At 51.2% G+C, this 18285-nt stretch overlaps 6 protein-coding genes across 6 annotated transcripts; 4 read left to right on the top strand and 2 right to left on the bottom strand.

The window, feature by feature from the left end:
- Window positions 1-19: 19 nt before the first annotated feature.
- Window positions 20-1631, top strand: SAPIO_CDS9009 (uncharacterized protein; the record flags this gene model as incomplete). The annotated part of the gene is made up of 5 exons (XM_016790517.1): window positions 20-187; window positions 271-495; window positions 555-716; window positions 779-875; window positions 1471-1631. 5 exons carry the CDS (start codon window positions 20-22, stop codon window positions 1629-1631), a joined length of 813 nt encoding a protein of 270 aa, XP_016639820.1.
- A 1842-nt stretch (window positions 1632-3473) lies between these two features.
- Window positions 3474-5259, top strand: SAPIO_CDS9008 (uncharacterized protein; the record flags this gene model as incomplete). The annotated part of the gene is made up of 5 exons (XM_016790516.1): window positions 3474-3660; window positions 3717-4440; window positions 4515-4900; window positions 4958-5039; window positions 5100-5259. The coding sequence occupies 5 exons, from the start codon at window positions 3474-3476 to the stop codon at window positions 5257-5259; spliced, it is 1539 nt and encodes a 512-aa protein (XP_016639819.1).
- Window positions 5260-6152: 893 nt separating this feature from the next.
- Window positions 6153-6628, bottom strand: SAPIO_CDS9007 (Guanyl-specific ribonuclease F1; the record flags this gene model as incomplete). Its single annotated transcript, XM_016790515.1, has 2 exons — window positions 6153-6274; window positions 6328-6628. The coding sequence occupies 2 exons, from the start codon at window positions 6626-6628 to the stop codon at window positions 6153-6155; spliced, it is 423 nt and encodes a 140-aa protein (XP_016639818.1).
- An 832-nt stretch (window positions 6629-7460) lies between these two features.
- SAPIO_CDS9006 (uncharacterized protein) lies at window positions 7461-8300 on the top strand (the record flags this gene model as incomplete). Its single annotated transcript, XM_016790514.1, has 2 exons — window positions 7461-7776; window positions 7873-8300. The coding sequence occupies 2 exons, from the start codon at window positions 7461-7463 to the stop codon at window positions 8298-8300; spliced, it is 744 nt and encodes a 247-aa protein (XP_016639817.1).
- Window positions 8301-11564: 3264 nt separating this feature from the next.
- SAPIO_CDS9005 (FAD binding domain-containing protein) lies at window positions 11565-13301 on the top strand (the record flags this gene model as incomplete). Its single annotated transcript, XM_016790513.1, has 2 exons — window positions 11565-11657; window positions 11892-13301. 2 exons carry the CDS (start codon window positions 11565-11567, stop codon window positions 13299-13301), a joined length of 1503 nt encoding a protein of 500 aa, XP_016639816.1.
- Window positions 13302-14162: 861 nt separating this feature from the next.
- SAPIO_CDS9004 (uncharacterized protein) lies at window positions 14163-16542 on the bottom strand (the record flags this gene model as incomplete). Its single annotated transcript, XM_016790512.1, has 4 exons — window positions 14163-14285; window positions 14358-14629; window positions 14702-15713; window positions 15781-16542. The coding sequence occupies 4 exons, from the start codon at window positions 16540-16542 to the stop codon at window positions 14163-14165; spliced, it is 2169 nt and encodes a 722-aa protein (XP_016639815.1).
- Window positions 16543-18285: the final 1743 nt, after the last annotated feature.

Below are 18285 nucleotides of genomic sequence, written 5' to 3'. Positions count from 1 at the left end.
ATAGTCGTATCTCTTCTCCATGTCCAGTTCGAAAGGTCACAATGGCGCCACAAAGGCCGCTCCAAGCCCCCCCATCGTGGCTCGACTCAACAGGACGAGTCCGGGAGGAAACGGTGTGAAGCTGGCATCCTCACGCCCAGCCAACGAAGAAACGAATCCAGAAAAGACGTGTGATCAAGACGACTATGTATGTGGGATTTTCACTCTCTTTGTCCCAGGTCAGTATCCAGTGTTTCGCTGAGCCATGCTAACAAAGTGATAAAACGGTAGACTGTCTTGGAGCAGCATATCCGATTCTGGGATTCCGATGGAGATGGCATAATAGCCCCTTGGGACACGTACCGAGGGTTTCGTGAACTCGGTTTCAATCTCGTATTCTCCATCCTCGCCATGATCATCGTTAATGGGGCTTTTTCGTATCCTACCCGGCTTGCGTACTCCTTCATACCCGATCCCCTATTTAGAGTCTACGTGCATGGAGTATATAAAGCAAAGGTACGATGTTGGATGATTTACTCGTGCATGTTGATGAAGCTGACACAACCACCTTCCAGCATGGTTCGACCACGGGGATTTATGATAGCGAAGGACGTTTCGTTGGTGAGACTTTCGACAACACGTTTGCAAAGTGGGATGACGATCAAGACGGTGCGCTCTCCCTACACGATTTGTTCCAAATGATGCGGGCAAACCGAGATGTCCTGGATGTATTTGGGGTGAGTAATATTCCTGATTTGGCTTCACTCGATCTTCGAATATTAACATGATGGTAACTTAGTGGGCGGCGGCGGTCTTCGAACTGGGAACGACGTGGCTCCTAATACAAAAGGATGGGAAGGTATATAAGGACGATCTGCGCCAAGTTTATGACGTAGGTGAACTCCTTCACAGTCGCTGTTCTTTAGCCAAGCAGGAACTAGACCGCTCGACCTATGCTCACTGCGAATCTGTACAGGGATCCATCTTCTACCGAATCCGGAACCAGATTCAATCAGGAAAGGGCTGGGATCAAGGGTTCGGCCTTCAAGACCTGAAAAGTGTTATTTCAGGGAAAATTGCCTCTTGGTTAAAGATGGAGGGGTGAGATGGCGACTGACTGAGAAAATAGTCAGCTCGGAATGGTGAGGCACTGGTGCACGATGTGACCGACCGTAGATTCAGCGGGTGCGGTTGCCCCTGCTCCTCGAACCTACCGCCTGCCAGAATGGGCCACTGACATAAGCCAATTCCCCATTTTAAGATTTGAAAAGGTGAGGGACTCCACGGCCCGCCCCTTTTGTCAATTAGAACTTGGGAGGATCATCTCTTTTCCAATACTAGGAATACACATCTATCACAGACAAGACTTAACACCGGCGTAACACGCGAGTCCAATATATCCTGAAAAGATGCCAGCTTCAGAGGGTCTTCGTAGGTTGAAACACTCCTCTCTCAATTAGAAGAGCTGACCAGCTAATATTTGACCTTCAGAGCCCCCCCTTAACGACGCCGAACGCAAGATCGTCAAGTCATACGGCGGCTGGACCAATTTCATGCTTTCTATGGGCCTTAAGCCGTGGAATCCTGAGGACGCAGAGGAGGGGAAGGCTATCTTAGAGGCCTTTGTAAAGGCCGACGAAGAAGGAAACTAGACCTAACGGAGCTGGCGGTGGCTCGGAAGCCTGAGGATTGGTGATGGCATTGTAGTGCTCTGTTAATGAAAACTCGGGGGGTCTGATGAACCGTTAAATCTTTTCGATAGGCCAACTGTTGGAACAAGCAGTGGAGCCTAGTCAATGCAGACGGGGCTCTGCTGAGTAGGGCCCAGCAAACGTTGCTCGCATATGATGATGTTCGTTGCGTCCACTTTGGTAGGGCAGGTTGGAGTTGTTTTCGCTGCCCGAACATGCCAAACCTCGCTTTCTCCATTTCGACCCAAAGGTAACACCTGTATGTAGACTCGACATGAACTTCTTCAAGATTCCATACATTGGCTAGTTAGCATTCTCTGGAAGAGCAGACCTGGCAACGGACAGCTCTGAAGTCGTCGACTACGCCAAGTACGGAGAGCATGGTATGTCTGGAACGCGTGAATGCTGTAAGCCCTGAAGGCTTCCCGTTCCCAAAGCATACGAATGCATAATGCAGCATACTCCTACCTCTTCCCAGCCAGGACTCCAGATCAACCAGACCCTGCTAGGAGAGGCCTACTCTGCGATGTCACCTGCCTGAGGGGAAACCGCATATCAGATACTCGCTTGGCCATCATTTTGTGAGAAGCCGATGTAAGTGAATAGACACCACAGACATCCGAGGGTAATTAGATAGAGTTAGCTATATCAGCGCCAATGTCCTGCGTAGCACAGTTCTTGCGAGGAGCTTGTAGTGGCGTTCTGTGAGCGCTGGTTGATGATAGTTGGCTCACCCACTTTTATTTTTAATTTCTCCTTTTTAGCTGCGACGCCGTGACCAGACCACACTCGCCCGTCTCAGCATTTTTAGTGAAAAGGGGGACCAGCTTGATGCGATCTTCTCGTAAACTTATGTGAGATCTTCCTCCTAGCTGTCACCAATTGGCTAATGTCTAGGACATACATAGGTAACAATTTGGACCTAATAGTGACTAAGCATGTTGCTTTCGACTTTGTTCCCGATATGCACAAAGTGTGACCAGAAGCTCCTAATAAATGAAGCCAGTATTTCCCTCGGAAGTATTACAGGAAGTTCCGGAGACACCGTCGACTGCCCAGTCTTCACCCACAGCACTCGTGTCATCAGGGCCAAACACACCGCCGCCAGAAGAGAGCGAAGAGGGTAGCATCTTCTTCTACATGGAAGGGAGCTTGTGAGGACACGGTAGGCGGGAGCTCGTGGGACAGAGCCTTCTCCCTAGGCACGTGGATGGTTGTATAAGTGCCATCCCAGCATGGGGTCGAGGCGAGGTCTACCGCTTCTAGAGCGTTGAAATTTCAATATCACACTTGTTATCCCCGAAGGCGATGTTTGCACAGAGTGCGATGTGGTTGAACTTGTCGACCAGTCCCTCGATTTCTTGCCAAACTATGTAACTCCAGGAAAAGTAGCTCCTGTTCCGGCAAGCGGTATTTTTTAGTCGAACTGATCGGCAACCAACCCCCCCTCCCCCCACGCCTCCAAGGTCCGCGCATAATCCGAAGCTGTCAAAATCTGCCATTTCCAAAATCTTCGGGTCAGGAACGTCCAAAAAGAGTTATCGATTGGGGGCAGATCTAGCACTTCAACCAATCATTGCCATTTCTGTTGCTGTCAGTCTGTCACCATGGTTCCATTGGGACCCGCTGCAGGAAACTAGTCTGTTCCTTTAGTGCAATTCGCGTGGGCGAGAAAATTCTTCGAAGATTAATCTACCGTACCGGAGCTAGGGTGCGGGGCATGAGTAGTTTATAAATGACTGTGGCTCGCAGAGTCACAGTGACCCCCCCCAAGTTGATGGTGCATATCGTCACATTTTCAAGATGACAGTTGAAAGTGCGGCCGTCAGGCCAAGTGAAGCCGAAGATGGCGTTCTCGGGAGATTCGATCGCGACAAGGATGAGGCTATCGCCATGGTTGGTGACCAGCAAAACGAGATTGATCCTGTCACCGCGGCGCAAGCGGTGCGCAAGACGGATTGGTTTCTCATCCCCGCCATGATCGTCGGATGTATGTTCCGGAAATCTTCTTTCACCTTCTGAACGAATAAATTAATACATTTACAGATGGGCTCGTCTATTATGACAAAGCTATCCTAGGCTCGGCCGTGCTATTCGGCATGACTGGCGATCTCCAACTGGCTGTTGTCGACAAATCCACTGCACCGCCCACAGTCGATACTTCTCGCCTCAGTTGGGCGACATCTCTCTTCTACTTTGGCATGCTCGCGGGCCTCTACCCAATGACCTATGCCCTGCAGCGGTTCGATATCGGCCGCATACTCGGCGGTGTGGTAATCGTCTGGTCTGCCATCTGCCTCTCCACGGCCGGCGTAACCTCTTACCAGGGCCTGTTCATCCAGCGGTTCTTCCTTGGTTTCATCGAGAGCATCATCCCCACTGGTTTCATGTGTATCGTCTCCGGGTACTACACGCAGGCTGAGCAGTCCCTCCGTCAGAGTTGGTGGTTCAGCAGCACTGGACTGTTCACCATTATTGGAGGTGCCTTGAATTATGGATTTGCCCAGATCAAAGGAGGCGGCCTCAAGCCGTGGCAGTACATATATTTGCTCGCAGGGTCCCTAACTTTCTTGTTTGGGCTTTTCTGCTTCGTCATCCCGAACTCGCCCGTGTCTGCCTGGTTCCTCACGAAGGAGGAACGCTTCGCTGCCGTCGAGAGGTTGAGACACGGTCAGACCGGAGTGCGGTGTACAAAATTCAAGACGAACCAGCTGAAAGAGGCGGTTCTAGACATTAAGGTCTGGCTCATTGCGATAATGATGGCGGCAGCGTAAGTTCTTCCTCTTATCAACTAAAATAGATATGCTGGGTTGCGGATCTTCAGGCTGACCATCCTGCGCACAGGTATACCATGAACGGAGCTGTCAGCGGCTTTGGCCCGCTCATTGTTAGCACGTTTGGCTGGAACACCCTCCAATCCATCCTCTTCCAATTCCCTCTCGGTGGTCTTTGCTTCATCGTCATCCTCGCGACGGGTTATCTAGGCTCCAAATTCTCTAATATTCGGATTATTATGCTTATTCTAACATGTCTACCCGTCATGGCTGGCTGTGCTATAATCTGGAAGAGTGAGTGGACATACCACGCAGCTGCCCCCGTTGTCGGGTATTCCATCACCGGCTTTTTCGGTGGCACTGTCAGCTTGATTATCACGGTTGGAATGTCCAATGTGGCTGGGCACACTAAGAAGAGCTTCATGGCTGCTACTATTTTCGTGGCCTACTGTGTTGGTACGTGCGAAATGCATCACTTGGTACCACTAGCACAGAACTAACAAAATTTTCAAGGAAACATCGTGGGACCTCAGCTCGTCAAGTCCCAATCCAAGGCGGACCATTACCCAGAGCTTTGGCTCGGCCTGATCATCTGGTGAGCACCTGGCGCCGGGGTTTGAAGCTCAATGATATATACTAACAGGCAGGCTCACAGCTACATAATTTGTATCGTCGCATCTGTTGCTCTTTACTTCGTTCTATGGTCGGAGAATAAGAAGAGGGAGGCCATCGCCGTGGACGAATCCGAGAGGGCTAAGCTGGCGTTTATGGACCTGACGGACAAGGAAAATCCGTACTTCAGATACGTGCTCTAGCGGTAGGTGTTCCGCGATACACAACTACAAGCGAGATCAACGTTGAATAAAAGTACTGAGGAGGCAATTGTCGTTTGGTCTACCTTGTTCTCAGTCCGGTGCGACGTCCGTTGTAAGGGTCATTGCCGAGGACTTAGCAGTTACTCGATGAGAAAACAAGTCATCCACTTAGCCAAGTGTACTAGTCTACAAGATACAAATTTTTAGCAGATTAAAACGTGTTGCGGCTGTTTTTGGCGTCGTCGCTTTGGTCAGTTCCCATGATGGTCTGAATAGACTGATACTACATAGATGACGATTCGATTGTCACAGGAATTGGCTGGTTACGTGTGGGCTTCTCTGTTTTTGGAAAACTCAAAGATCAGATGGAGAAGTGAACCTCTGACAAAATGTCCTTTTACGGGCTCGTAGGCCTTCACCCACAGATTGCAGCACGTTGTTTACCAGGCTTGCTTTGGTCCGCCCTCCATGCCCGAATCCACGCACCTTCCGCACATTAGGACCAGGATGTCGACGGTAATTTGTTAACAAGTGCTGAAGTACTCGGTGACACGCAGACAGCGGGAAAGATGCAGACTCATTAAGTGAGATGGTCTATCAGGGTGATTGCGGCTGGGACTCGGGGGCCAATGTAACGGTGTATCATGATCCGTTGAGATGTATTGAAGCTTCCAACACAGATCCTGGTTGTGTTCCGATTACACACAAATCAGATTGCATGTCCAAATATATACAGAGTGTAAACTAGCACCATCTCATACTGCCAGTGACAGTATGCATCCCCTTCTTCAACATCACATTTGAGTCCTATTTACAAGATCGAGCTACGTCTTATCCAATAATCCGGGGCTGTTCTGACGGGGTTTCTCGACCGGTAAGGCCAATCCTTCCCTTTAGTTGGTCCTGCAGGAAACAAAGTTGTTGCCAGAGGCACCGGTATGAGTGATGGCGCCAACATAGACACACTGGCCGTTGTAGCTAGGGTTGAAGACGATGCGGTCGGCACCAGGAGAGCCTGGACTCCATTAGATAAAGCGTTCCATATTTACAGTGACAGGAGAAGCTTACCGCCAGTGTAAACACCGGAAGAAAGAATGGGGAACTCCTGGTAAGGGCCCGAGGTAGCAAGAGGAAGGCCCTCGCGGTTGTTGAACTTGTGGGGGTACTTGTTGCTGCCAAGGGTCTGGCCAGCGGCGTAGAGACTGCAGCCCTTGCTGGTAGCAGAGTTGAGCTGAGAGCGGGAGTAGGTCTTGCTACCGCAAGTGACGGAGGTGATGCCACCAGTGCCTTGGCGCTTGTCAAGGTCGATGGGGTTGGCGACCGCGAAAGCGGCGAGGGAGGCAAGGACGATGGACTTGAGGCTGACCATTGTGACGGAGTTTGAAAGGGAAGAAGGGAGGGGTGATTTTGTTCTATGGATGCGCAAACTGGCTGCTGAAGAAGATCAAACCAAAGGTTAAGGACACAGGATATAGCTGAGTTCTTATACTCGTGCTTCCCCTCTCAACCACGACCTTGAGGGTCCATCATTGTTCGTGAGAAGTCTTACATGAACCTGCCGACTGCTGACTCGTGACATCGGGATTGGAGGCTCAGAAAATAGATTCCATCAACTTGAAATCCGATTTTGGCAGGTGTCAACACTCTCCGAGCCTCCGAAGTCGAGGCATCCAAGTAGCATCAATTGATGTCGGTGCCCGGTTAGGTTAGTGGCCCGTTGATCGTTACGGCGCAGCTGAGTGGATGCCGCACGAATCGTCCAACTGCCATTTCTACCGTCCACTAGACTGAGATGAAGGAAACACGCGCCCCGTGTTTCTGGTCCTTAATAGCTCCGGGAGATCTACAGGGGGCTTATGGATGGTCGGGAAGAATGTAACCCTTCCGCAATGATCTGCTTGAAGAACCTTTGATAGAAGCTGATTTGGTGAACTTTGGAGTGGGGCACCTGCAAATCAAGATGACATCAGCGGGGTTACGCGCGGGTCCTTCATAGTTTCCGTGGCATCAATCAATTAGAGATCCACGAGGCCTCTCTTTTCGCCACGTTCAAGCGGTTCCTGGAGTCTCTTCAACCAAGGCCACATATTGATGCCACTAATCTCATCATTCATTTGATGCTACTCCGTTCTGCCGCACTTTACTTTGTCCGCACCGCATCCACAAACTCTACTCCTTTCCTTTTTCGCCGTATCCCCAACATGACCACCACTGTTACCCTCGACTCTCTGAAGTCTTCGGACACCGCCCTTCCAAACATCGTGCAGTCGCTCAGTAACCAAGTCCTTGCAGACGAGTCGAAAGCAGATGACCTAGTATGGGAGACTTGGAACTCTCTCTTCGCCGTCGTGGCCAAGACCCCGCGCGAAGAGCAGGGGAGGCTCGTCAACTTCGTTGATCTCCTGCGCAAGTCTCCAGTCAAGAATGCGGCTGACCAGGAGGTAACTGTTGAGGGCGGTGCTTTGTGGGCAGACCTTCCTACCTTTGGGTGGGTTGCTCGAGACCTATGGAACTGGGGTAAGACGACAAGTCCCCTTCGTTCACTCCAATCTACAGGTGCATGAGATTTGAGACTGGGCGTAGACTAGTGTTGAGCTGACTTGATGCCACCAGATATCCATGACCCGGAAGCAACCCCCGAGGACCACCAAGACTGGGATAATAAGACCGCATTTCTCGCGCGTCTCACTTCTCACGCAGACCTAAGCAACGATGAGGATCCTCTTGACTTTTCAATTTTTGGGCTTTGGGCCCTGAGGAGTGCCTTTGAGGAGAATCCAGAAAGCAGTACCACCAACATTCCGGCGGTTAGAAATGCGGCACTCTGGATCATCTACGCCGGTGAGGCCCTACGAAAGCTAGCATCGGAGAAGAAGGATATGCCGGGAAACTCTGGAGTGGCGGGGAATAGGTTTCCTCAGAAGACCTGGAAGGGATTCAACGAAGAGCGGTGGAATCTGTGGAAGGCGGGCTTTGAGGCGGCGGCGAATTCCGTCGACGAAGCCAAGGAAGCCGCCAAAATCATACAAAATTTGCATTAAAGTAATTTAACTGGGCGCGAAAGTTGCCATGCTGCTCGAGATTCGGGAGGCTATGTAGCGTTAGAGTCGAGAATATTATTCAAAATATTAGTTGAGCCGCATACTCTCGCCGCATAACACCCGAGGTACCGTGACCTGCCCCTCGCTTAACGGACAGAGAGAAGCCCGTCCCAGTTCAGGGGCTTTCATTCTGCATCCCTTAATATGGTCAATGCTGAAACTTAGCCGTTCTATATTTCGAGGCACCTTACCGAGATGCCATGGTGACATCTAAAGCCCAAACCGAGGTGGGCAAGCCGGACAGCCAATAATAGTAAATGGCTAAGCGGGTCACACACCAGAGATAGACAATCCAGCAGTGTGAGACTTCTGTAGGAGGCAGGTGTCGTCTAAGCGAAAATACATCCCCGCATAGGATGTACTTCTAGCTCTTCAAGATCTCGACTTCATTGTGGACCAATGACAGCTCAGCGAGGCCGAGCATTTCGAAATCTTGCCAGTTAAAACAGCGTTAAGCAAGGCAGCATGATTTCTTGATGGAGAGGCGCAGTCGCCTGTGTCAAGCATGAAGTGGAGGTTCTTGCCAGGGGTCATGTCAGGATAAACGTTTGTCGAATATTTCACAAACTCTTCTTCTAGTCTCACTTAAGAGGATCAATCAGACCCTCCGAGGCAGCAGTCTGTCCTCCAGATGATTCTGAAGAACACGAGGACTCCTCAATTCGAGACCAAAAACCCCACGATTGGATTTGCCACAATGACCATCCCAAGAGGTGAAGACCTCACGGGGCTGGCTGACTGTGTACAAATTGGGGGATCATCTCCGAGCCCGATCCTCAGCCCTCACCAATCTCGCCAGCCCGCTCAGCTCACACACTTCCGGTCTTCACAGTAGCTTGGCTCATGCGTATTTCGGTCCGTAGGCAGGCCAAGATATGCGTGCGAAAGAGTGGTCAGACTCATTACCTCCGTACACTTGGGGGGTAGGATCAGCCCAATCGCTAGCCGGACCGACTCCTCCCACACCTACATCAACTCTAGTTTCCTGATCTCTAAAGGTGTTATGCGCCTCTTCCCCGCTTAAGGGCTTTACTTCGTATCTTGGCAGTGTCTTTCATCATGTATTGCGAATATTATTCAATCTCCCCCATTACCAAGGACCAGACTCCCACTTCAAATCGAAGCTGTACCTTTGAATGGCTCAAGGTATCGGAGTTTACGTTCCTTCCATTCGATAGTCAGGACATCGGTCGATCATCTCTCAGTAATGATCAAGATGTCCAATTACCCCCGGGAGGGACATCACTCACATCGTTGACTCTCAAGTGCAGCATATCACTTCATGGAGCAGGTTATGACGTGCAAAAAACGCCCGCAAGAAGTTATCAAATCGTTTTCACAATAGTGGCTTCCCCGTGGCGTTCAGTGGATAAGTGACCAAAGTCATCACAGACAGTTGATGCATTAGCCTCGAAAGTTTGCCAATCTCGAGCCATCCTGGGAAAGGAAGAGGATCGAAAGAGGCTGCTTGAGACAATGCCACGTCCCAATCGCCGTGAGTTCTTAATTATTGACTACGGCTGCGTCTGAATAAGGGATACGGGGCAGACTATACTCAAAGTTGGATAGGGCTATGTCTAGCACAAGCTAAGGACGGGCTGTCCCGGAGTTAAAACGCCCGCTCTCCTCGTCTCACATGCATGAACACTCAGCTAGAATCAGAACACGGGGTTCGACTCCAAAATGTTGCAGAGGTTATGCCTTTTTAGTCACTAAACCCACTTTGGACAGCATAAGCCGTCACCCACCGGAAGGTGATATGGATAAAAAAAAAAAAGCAAAAACATACGCGACCCCCGCAGGGTCTGGAAACAGGACTGGATAGGCCCGTTCCACCATCTCCTTGGAGCACTCTAAGCCGTATGAAGTAGACATTATGTTTGTCTCACACACTTTTGTGCCGTAACGACTGCTTGGGCTCCTGAGCAGCACACGTACGAAATCCTGGTCGTAGTTTGGAGTTAAAAGGATTCCTAGTGCGAGGCCACGGATGAATGGAGGATAGATTTGCCGCGGCTTGCCCATCCGGAGGCGTGAAGACCGTTGATCATAACCCTCCGCATCCTTCTCACACTACTGCATGCAGCTCTTCATGCAGCACTAGGTCAGTAGCGCGAAGTGCGTAGCCGGATCCGGACACACAGGGTATTTTTAAGAAACAAATAGCGGTGTGATATCCCTAAAAGAACTTGATATGAGGTGCGAATACTGATGCGTTCCTAATAGTTGATAATATGTTCGAGATGCGATGACTTCGGTGTTAGGTCCCGGGCCGGGCAATGCGGGTGAACGTAGACCGTGGGAATACAGTAGTACGATGAACTGCTGAAACCCCAAGAATTCGTCCAGGTCATGCTTGTTTGATTGGTGATATGCGTCTCTTCTTCGCGGAAACCGTTTTTCACGGGACGCACTTCCTCTGTATTACTTCGCAGGGGTCTGCGGGATGGACCATGGGTGCAGTAATGAATCCGTTGATGCCCAGCAGGGGAACCGACCTGCCGGTAGCAACTCCGCCTTGGCAAAGGCGTTCCCCGGCGGACCTCCCTTGCCACATCCAGTCCAGTCCGCATCAACTGCCTCCGGACTTTCGGATTTTAGTGACTTGTTCTGATTAGCAGGGGGTCACCCATTCGATACCTCCACAGTAGGTGGATCCTGGATGTCGCCCTACAAGGATCAGAGTCGCAATCTTCATGGAGTAAATGCTCCTCCTTGTCCCTCTAGCTGCCTTAGTTACTGGAGCCAAGCTTGAGGCCAAGCTTCGAGGTGTTTTTGAAAATTCGTTTTGAAAGGAGGAGCTCCCCAAAAGAAATCTTTCGAGCTTCAGACGTTTAAATGCTCGAAGGGTTCTTCATCAGCTATACCCGCTTTTACCCCTTCCTGATGACAGGACCTCCAAGTCAGCACTAGACTTCATATCACGTATGCTATAGCCCTTGTGCTCCAAGGCTTTTCGTCATCTGTTAAGCGAGGGGCTAGACAGAGACTGTGGTGTCAATCGGTAAGCTCCACCTGTAGGTTCGCCCCTGAAATATGACCATCCAATGCTTCTTCTAAAGAGCTGATACCGAGAAGGTATCGAGCACTGACTTCCTGTCAAGGCTTAAAATAGAAACACCTACGTACGCACATACTACCTCTATTTTGGCTCGCTGTAGAGTCCTAGAATCCAAAAAAAAAAAAAAAAAAATCCTCGAAACCATGCATATCGAATTCGGTATTGCCACCGTCATCGGGTTGTTGGCCTCGCCCATCTTGGCTGGGCTTCTTCCTTCGGCCGCGGCGGTGGCTGCTGTAAGTCCATCTACCATCTTGTCCATCCTACCCGTCTTGCCCCCCTACACTGAGAAATAGTTCTTGTGCTTCCAAGATATGGACGGCAGCTCGTGTTGTTACCCATGGAAAGGTATTACCAGATGCTCGCATTAGGAGAAATCATGTTGGTTGTTACGGTCCATCAGAGATACCATGTTGGCTGTCACGTTTCACAGAATCCAGCAGGCTAATACTCACTCGAATCTTCCACAGTGCATCGAGCTTAGCCTAGTTTTGCCAGCTCAGGTCTACTTTCCCAACTTACCCGGCTATGACCAACTGAACGAGTACTGGTCCAACCGCCAGGATGACCTCACCCCTACATGCATCATCACCCCCGACAGCTCCACAGCCGTGTCTAAAGCCCTCAAGTCCATCCGCACATGGAAGGCTCCTTTCACCGTGAAATCCGGCGGCCATGTGCCCTTCCCCAGCTCCAATATCGAAGACGGCATCGTCATTGATCTCGTTAACCTAAACACCCTGCAGCTCTCCAATGACAAGTCCGTCGTTTCCGTGGGCCCTGGCCTCCGATGGAGGGACGTTGCCAATTTTCTTCTACCTGAGGGCCTCGCTGTTGTTGGCGGCCGTGTGGGTGATATTGGCGTGGGAGGCTTTACTCTTGGTGGCGGTATTTCGTGGTTCTCGGGACGCTATGGCTGGGCGTGTGACAATGTGCGCACCTACGAAGTCGTGCTAGCGAATGGCACCATCGTCACAGCTACATCCACCCAGAATGCTGACCTCTACAAAGCCCTTCGTGGCGGTGGTGGCCCTAATTTTGGTATCGTCACTCGATTTGATCTAGAGACCTTCGAACAGGGCGATATCTGGTACAAGGAGTCTCTGTATGCTGCCACCTCTACCAACGATGTTATCGAGCAGTTCTGCGACACCTCAGTCAACGGAATCGCCGCTGACGTTGACGGCCATCCCGTCATGTTTGCTGCCTATCAGCCCGCCCTCGGCGGTGTCGTCACTCAGGTCTTCCGCTGGCATGCAGTGCCCCCCTCGGACCCTGCCTCCGTCCCCGCAGTCTTCCAGCCATTCGAGGCGATCCCCGACCTCCAGAACAAAAACGCCACGCTCACCGTGTCAGCAATGCTGGACGTCTATCCCGACCCTGCCGGATTCCGCAAGGGTTGGTGGGACACCTCCATCTCTGCCGATGCCCCCGAGGTTCTCCAGCAAGTCATTGCCAACTACGGTACGTGGGTAGCAAACAACTTTGCCGACAAGCCTGAGGTCGTCGCTGTCCTCCTCATCCAGCCCGTCGCCCTCTCGACGATCCAACACATGCAGAAGAATGGCGGGAACAGTCTTCACCTCTCTCCCTCAATCGGCGCCCAGATGAAGATCAACACGTACATTACCTGGTCCAATGCCAGCCTGGATGCCTTTGTCGAGAATTCCGCGACTCAACTCGTCAGCGAGACGGAACAGCTTGCTATTGATGGTGATGCATTTGACGGTGGCTTCCGTTATATGAATTACGCAGAGAGGACTCAGGACGTTTATGGTCGTTACGGGGCTGGTGCTTTGCCCGAGCTCCAAGCCGCGGCTGCCAAGTATGATCCTCAGCAGGTTCTAAAGAAGCAGTGGAAGGGGTATTTCAAGGTCTAAACTCACTCAGCTTCGCGTCTCTCGTATGAGTGAGCCCCATAGCCTCTCGATTCCAATAGTAATTAAGCAGGGTTTCCGTTTTCCTTTCTGTGATGTAATAAACACCGAATAATGGTAAAAGAAATAGTCCCTGGGTTTGTCAACTTCTTCAAGTCGTTGACAACACTTCGAGTGCATTTTGCGTGATAATACTGTAAAACTTACCACACTCTTCCTAGGTCGATATGTGAAGTCACGGAAGTGTTGAGCATTCTTCCGCTCCATGTCGTGTGTAGACAGAATTACAAGGGCCGTCAATAGATCGCACCAGAGTTCGGCCGTCTTGGCTAACCTTCCCCTCTTGCTCCATGGTTGGGCTCCAAGAAAGGTAGGGAGGAAAAAAAAGAAAAACCTTGAAGCACAGTTTCTTGGCGGGTATCGACAGGAACTGCAAAAAGAAGCCTCCCATGCCCGGATTCGAACTGGGGTCTATGCCTGCTCTCATCCTTCAATGAGAGGGCACAATGATAACCCCTACACTACATGGGACTTTCTGATTCGCTGATGGGGCTCCGGCCACCAAAGTAACCGGAAGAAGCCATCGTGAGCGGGTCTTCGAAAATGAAGAGTGGAGGATGGGATACTTGACTTGAAAGTGACTACGCTTAGTCACGGGCATGTGGACATCACCAAGGTCATTTCCAGGGACAGAGAGTCGGAGCCTCACGTTACAGCGTCACTCATGCTCGTCAATTCCCGAAATAACGGCTAGAAAATGTAATGGTACAAGTGAAAAAAGAAGAAAAGAACGAGGAAAAGAAAAAGCAAAAGAAATTAAGTGGTACATAAGTGGGATCAATCCTCGGCCTGGGATCATCAACCTCACATCTTGATTCTAAAGAGGTAGCGCAGCTGCACCTGTGCCACATCGTAACAGATGTACTCGTTGTAATACAGGGAGGCGCCTTGGACGTTTGTGTCCGTAGGGGCGGAGGAGATATCGGGCTGTCGAGACACAAGAAAGTCAAGATTAGTTTCTTTTCATCTTTCCAATTTGGGTGGCCATGTGCAGCATACCATCTTAACTCCCTTCAGGGAAGGGTGAACGACGCCGGCATCCTGCCACTTCAGGGGTCCGGTCCGACCCATGCCGAAGGTGGAAGACATGTTGCCGTTAGCTGCTGACGATCCAGCGTTGTAGTCTGCGTTCACCAGCTTTTGCATGGGATCACCAAGCTCGGCCTCGCACAGCAGGAGAAGGGCGTTGCCTTGAGACGAGGAGTGGAAACAGTATCCCGCGGACTTGGAGGACATATCAGCGAGATAAATTCCCTTGCCAAACATGTAGCCTAGATATGGGAGTCCCTCGTTAGTAATCTGGCAACCAGAATCGCATCTTCACTTCGGAGACTTGACCGAACCTGTAACCGGCGCGCACGGTGGCGCAATCAGTAGACCCCGACTAAGGATCCCACCGAAGTTGGTGCACCGTGATCCATGCCAGAGCAAGCGTCTGTCGCTCTTGATGGACGAGAAACGGCTCGATTCGAATCGAGATTTCTCGCCATTACGCTCGATTCGGAAAATTTCCATGACTTGATAGTTGAAGTAATGGGTGCTGCCTTTGGACCCGTGAAGGTAATCGACGAGGAATTTGAACTCGTTGCTGCTCTTGTCTAGAGCCGTCATTTCCTGCATGCCCAAGTCTTGGTAGTGACGGTCAAGGGGATGGATGGAGCCGGACTGTGTGTGGGCCTTCATGATGTCGTTCGCTACTTTCATATCAGACAAGCTTTCGAGGAGCTCGACCTCCTTCTTGAGCATTGCGGAGTTAACAATGATCGGGGGTCGGTTGCGGCCGAAAGCGTGAGGAATCAACGAATAGTACAAGTTTGAGAAGTGCTCAATGGCCGCACCGCTCTGCATGTTGTACGTGGAGGCCGCCGAGGTGGGGTCGGTAAGCACGGTGCTCAAGTCCTTGAGAGCCTGGAAACCTCTCGTGATGGTGCTCTTCCCCAACTTGCCAAGCGGCAGCTTGTTGGCATCGTAATTAAGGGACTCCATTACGTTGCTGAAAAACTTGGCGTTGAAGATGAGCTCCATGAGTTCACGGACTGGCTCCTCCAGAGTGCAGTCGGCCATTTGTGGCAATTCATCGTCAGAGTCGTCGCCGGTTTTGCCAGCTTTGCCAGCCGCCTCATCGTCGTCCGAATCCGGGTCATAACTCCGTTCAATGTATGCATATTTGCCCGGCTTTGGAGCTTCGGCCCGGTCCGCCCAGCGATGGCCAGACTTGTCTTTGAACTTTTTCTCGAAGTTCTTCATTGCGTCGTCGAGACTTCCGCTGCCGAGCAATGCTTTCTGGCCTGCCTCGCCCACGCGGCCCCATCGTGTCCAGGCGTAGAACGTCTTCTTACCGGCATCCACGACGAGCTGATCCCAAGAGCATTAGAGATTGAGGAGAGAGGGGCGGTGCGTCAGGGGCGGGGGGGCTTCATACCTGCACCTTGTAAAACTTGTTATTATTGTTGCTTGCATTCGTCTGGTTGAGCGAGGCGTCGTAGATAACGCCATCCGAGTCGATGTAGACGACAAAGCCCGTCTTGCCAGAAAGATGGAACAGCTCATCGACGGGAACCACCAAGTTGGCGGATTTAGCGATTTGACCCTCGGCGACTGGCTGCTTCTCCTTCTTCGCTTTCTTTTTCGGTTCCTCGGGCTCTGGAGTCTCGTCCTTCACCTTGGCGGCTTTGGCGGCTTTGCCAGACTTTGTGTCCTTGGCTGTCTTTCGTTTCTTGGGCTTCTGAGTGCTGTCATCCCCGCTAGCATCCGCAGAAGGGTCGCTCTTCGCGATGGCGATCGGCCGCTTCTTAACTGCCTGGAGAGAATAGTCATCTTCCGCTGGGCGAGCGTCATCTTCAATCGCTTTCAAGGCCCACTCAATATCCACAATGGTAACATTGTTGGCCTTGGCAGCCACGACTTTGGAAGAATCCTTTGCGAAATCTTCTTTGTTGGAGACAAGGTGGGTGGTGGCGGCTGTAACGCTCCTGGCGAATTTGGCGCCGAGTGCTGTCAATTGCTTCTGCAGGGTTGCGTGGGAGAGAGATGGAAATGTTCCGCTCAGGGCAACGACACAGCCATCAAGTGGCAGAGAGGGATCAGCCCCATTTGCTGCAGCTGTCGAGGCTGGGGGAGTGGTGGGTGCCGCGCTCTGCGAAGCATTTGCGGCAGCCGCCTGCCTCCTCGTAACACGAGCCATCGCTGTCGCTGTCAATTGACGTGGTAAGCCGTTGAACAACTGAATTAAAGGGGTTGCATCTGGGTGCGTACAGTTGTATGGTGGTGGGATAAAAGGGGGAGCGGGGAATTTGCCAGGCCAATCTGAATGGTCTGGCTTTGTAGTGGGGGAGCCGGCGTGTTCGAGTTTGGGGGGCAGCTGTGAGGAAGAATCAATCGGTGTCTTCACCCAAAGAGTTCGCCGATGAGCGAAAGAAAAAGGCCAACTTTCCAGGTGTGGAATCTCAAGGAGAATGAATTGGCGAGTAGACGAGCGAAGGAAATTTGGGGATCATTTGGAGCGGAATTTGAGGGATGGACGAACCTAAATAGCAAGTTTCTCTGATCCTAGGCTAGGAATCCTCAAGTGCTCCTTCCTCAGAATTGAGCGCTGGCAAAGCTCGAAGCGCGTGGTTGCCTAGTGCTACAAAGCAAATATTTTGTGTACCCTGAGGACTTTACTTGCTCAAGACGCGAAGGCACGTGGAGCAGCTGAGGCCTAAGGGAAACAAGAAACAGCCAAAACTGGAAACCGCCGCTCAGGCCAGCCTTGGCTTGATGCCACAATCAGGCACCCGCGCCCCACTCGCGCAGGCAGACTCGAGCTTGGGAAGTTGCGCTGGGGATTTTGGGGGTTGGGGGGGTTAAAACGATCAATTGGTGTAGGCAAGCGCAAGTTGCAACAGATCTCCCGAGCTGGCAGACCACCCTGCGAGTCAGCAGCCAGCAAGCATCAGGGCAGGAGCGATGAGCATATTAATTTGCTGATCAGTTGAGTCACCATGGCATTTTCCAACCACATCAATTATCTCAGGAATTGATTCGACGAAGTACCATTCCAGCAACTCTCTCTGTCCTGAATGTGCTCCCAGGCTGTTCACCTCAAATCAGACCAAACCTCGGTCCACGTGAGGAGCTCCAAGCCCTGATCTGGCGCCACCACAGCCCCTCCCCAACCTCAGAGCAGAGCCGCCGCCCTCCCTTAGCTTTTGACCGCTTGCCTCATATGGATGGCACGTTCCAGGTCCCAATCTTTGGGCAGCAAGTAATCCATTGCCGTGTCGGTCGCCGGGCCGTATTGTCTCGGAATCCAACACTGATCAGGAGTCGGGACGGGACAGATGACTGTTCCCGAGAATTGCATGAGCCTCAATTCCGTCGAGATTCCTCTCATCCCTGGCCAACCACATCGAGTCGTCCATTCGGTCAACGTTGATTCGAAAATAGTTAGCTCATCCTCTTTTGCTTCTCCCCTGAATCAAACAGTTACTGTTACGATTTGTTTTGTTTCTTTAATTCTCATTCTTGTTATATATATATATATATATATTTTTCCTTGTATATTCCGATCAACACCATGCGTGGTCTGCTATCATAGCATCACGCATTGAATGAGCCTGGGCAAGCCAGCCTTCCCAGCGCTCGTGAGAATATGGAGGATGTGAGAATGCAGTATATAGTCCCTCCACAGACCTTGCACGCCCGACTTCGAAGCCTATTCTAGCCAATTCTCTATCAACCTTACTTCCGAACTTCCTTTGTAGGATCAGGTTTCGCTCGTTCTTGGAAGTGGTCCCGCCAGTGGAATCCTACGTAGGGTGATGGTTGCGAGGAGGATTCTTGATCGTTTTAATTGGTCATCACATTGGAAATGTTTCCTCGGCAGGCCTCAAGGAGAACTCTTACTAAAACATCTTCAGCGAGGTTTTTGTCAACTTCCCAGCCC

Source organism: Scedosporium apiospermum, assembly GCF_000732125.1.
Source record: "Scedosporium apiospermum strain IHEM 14462 chromosome Unknown SEQ_SAPIO_0132, whole genome shotgun sequence".
Classification (NCBI taxonomy): Eukaryota; Fungi; Ascomycota; class Sordariomycetes; order Microascales; family Microascaceae; genus Scedosporium; species Scedosporium apiospermum.
This window is presented reverse-complemented; position numbering and strand designations above follow the sequence as displayed.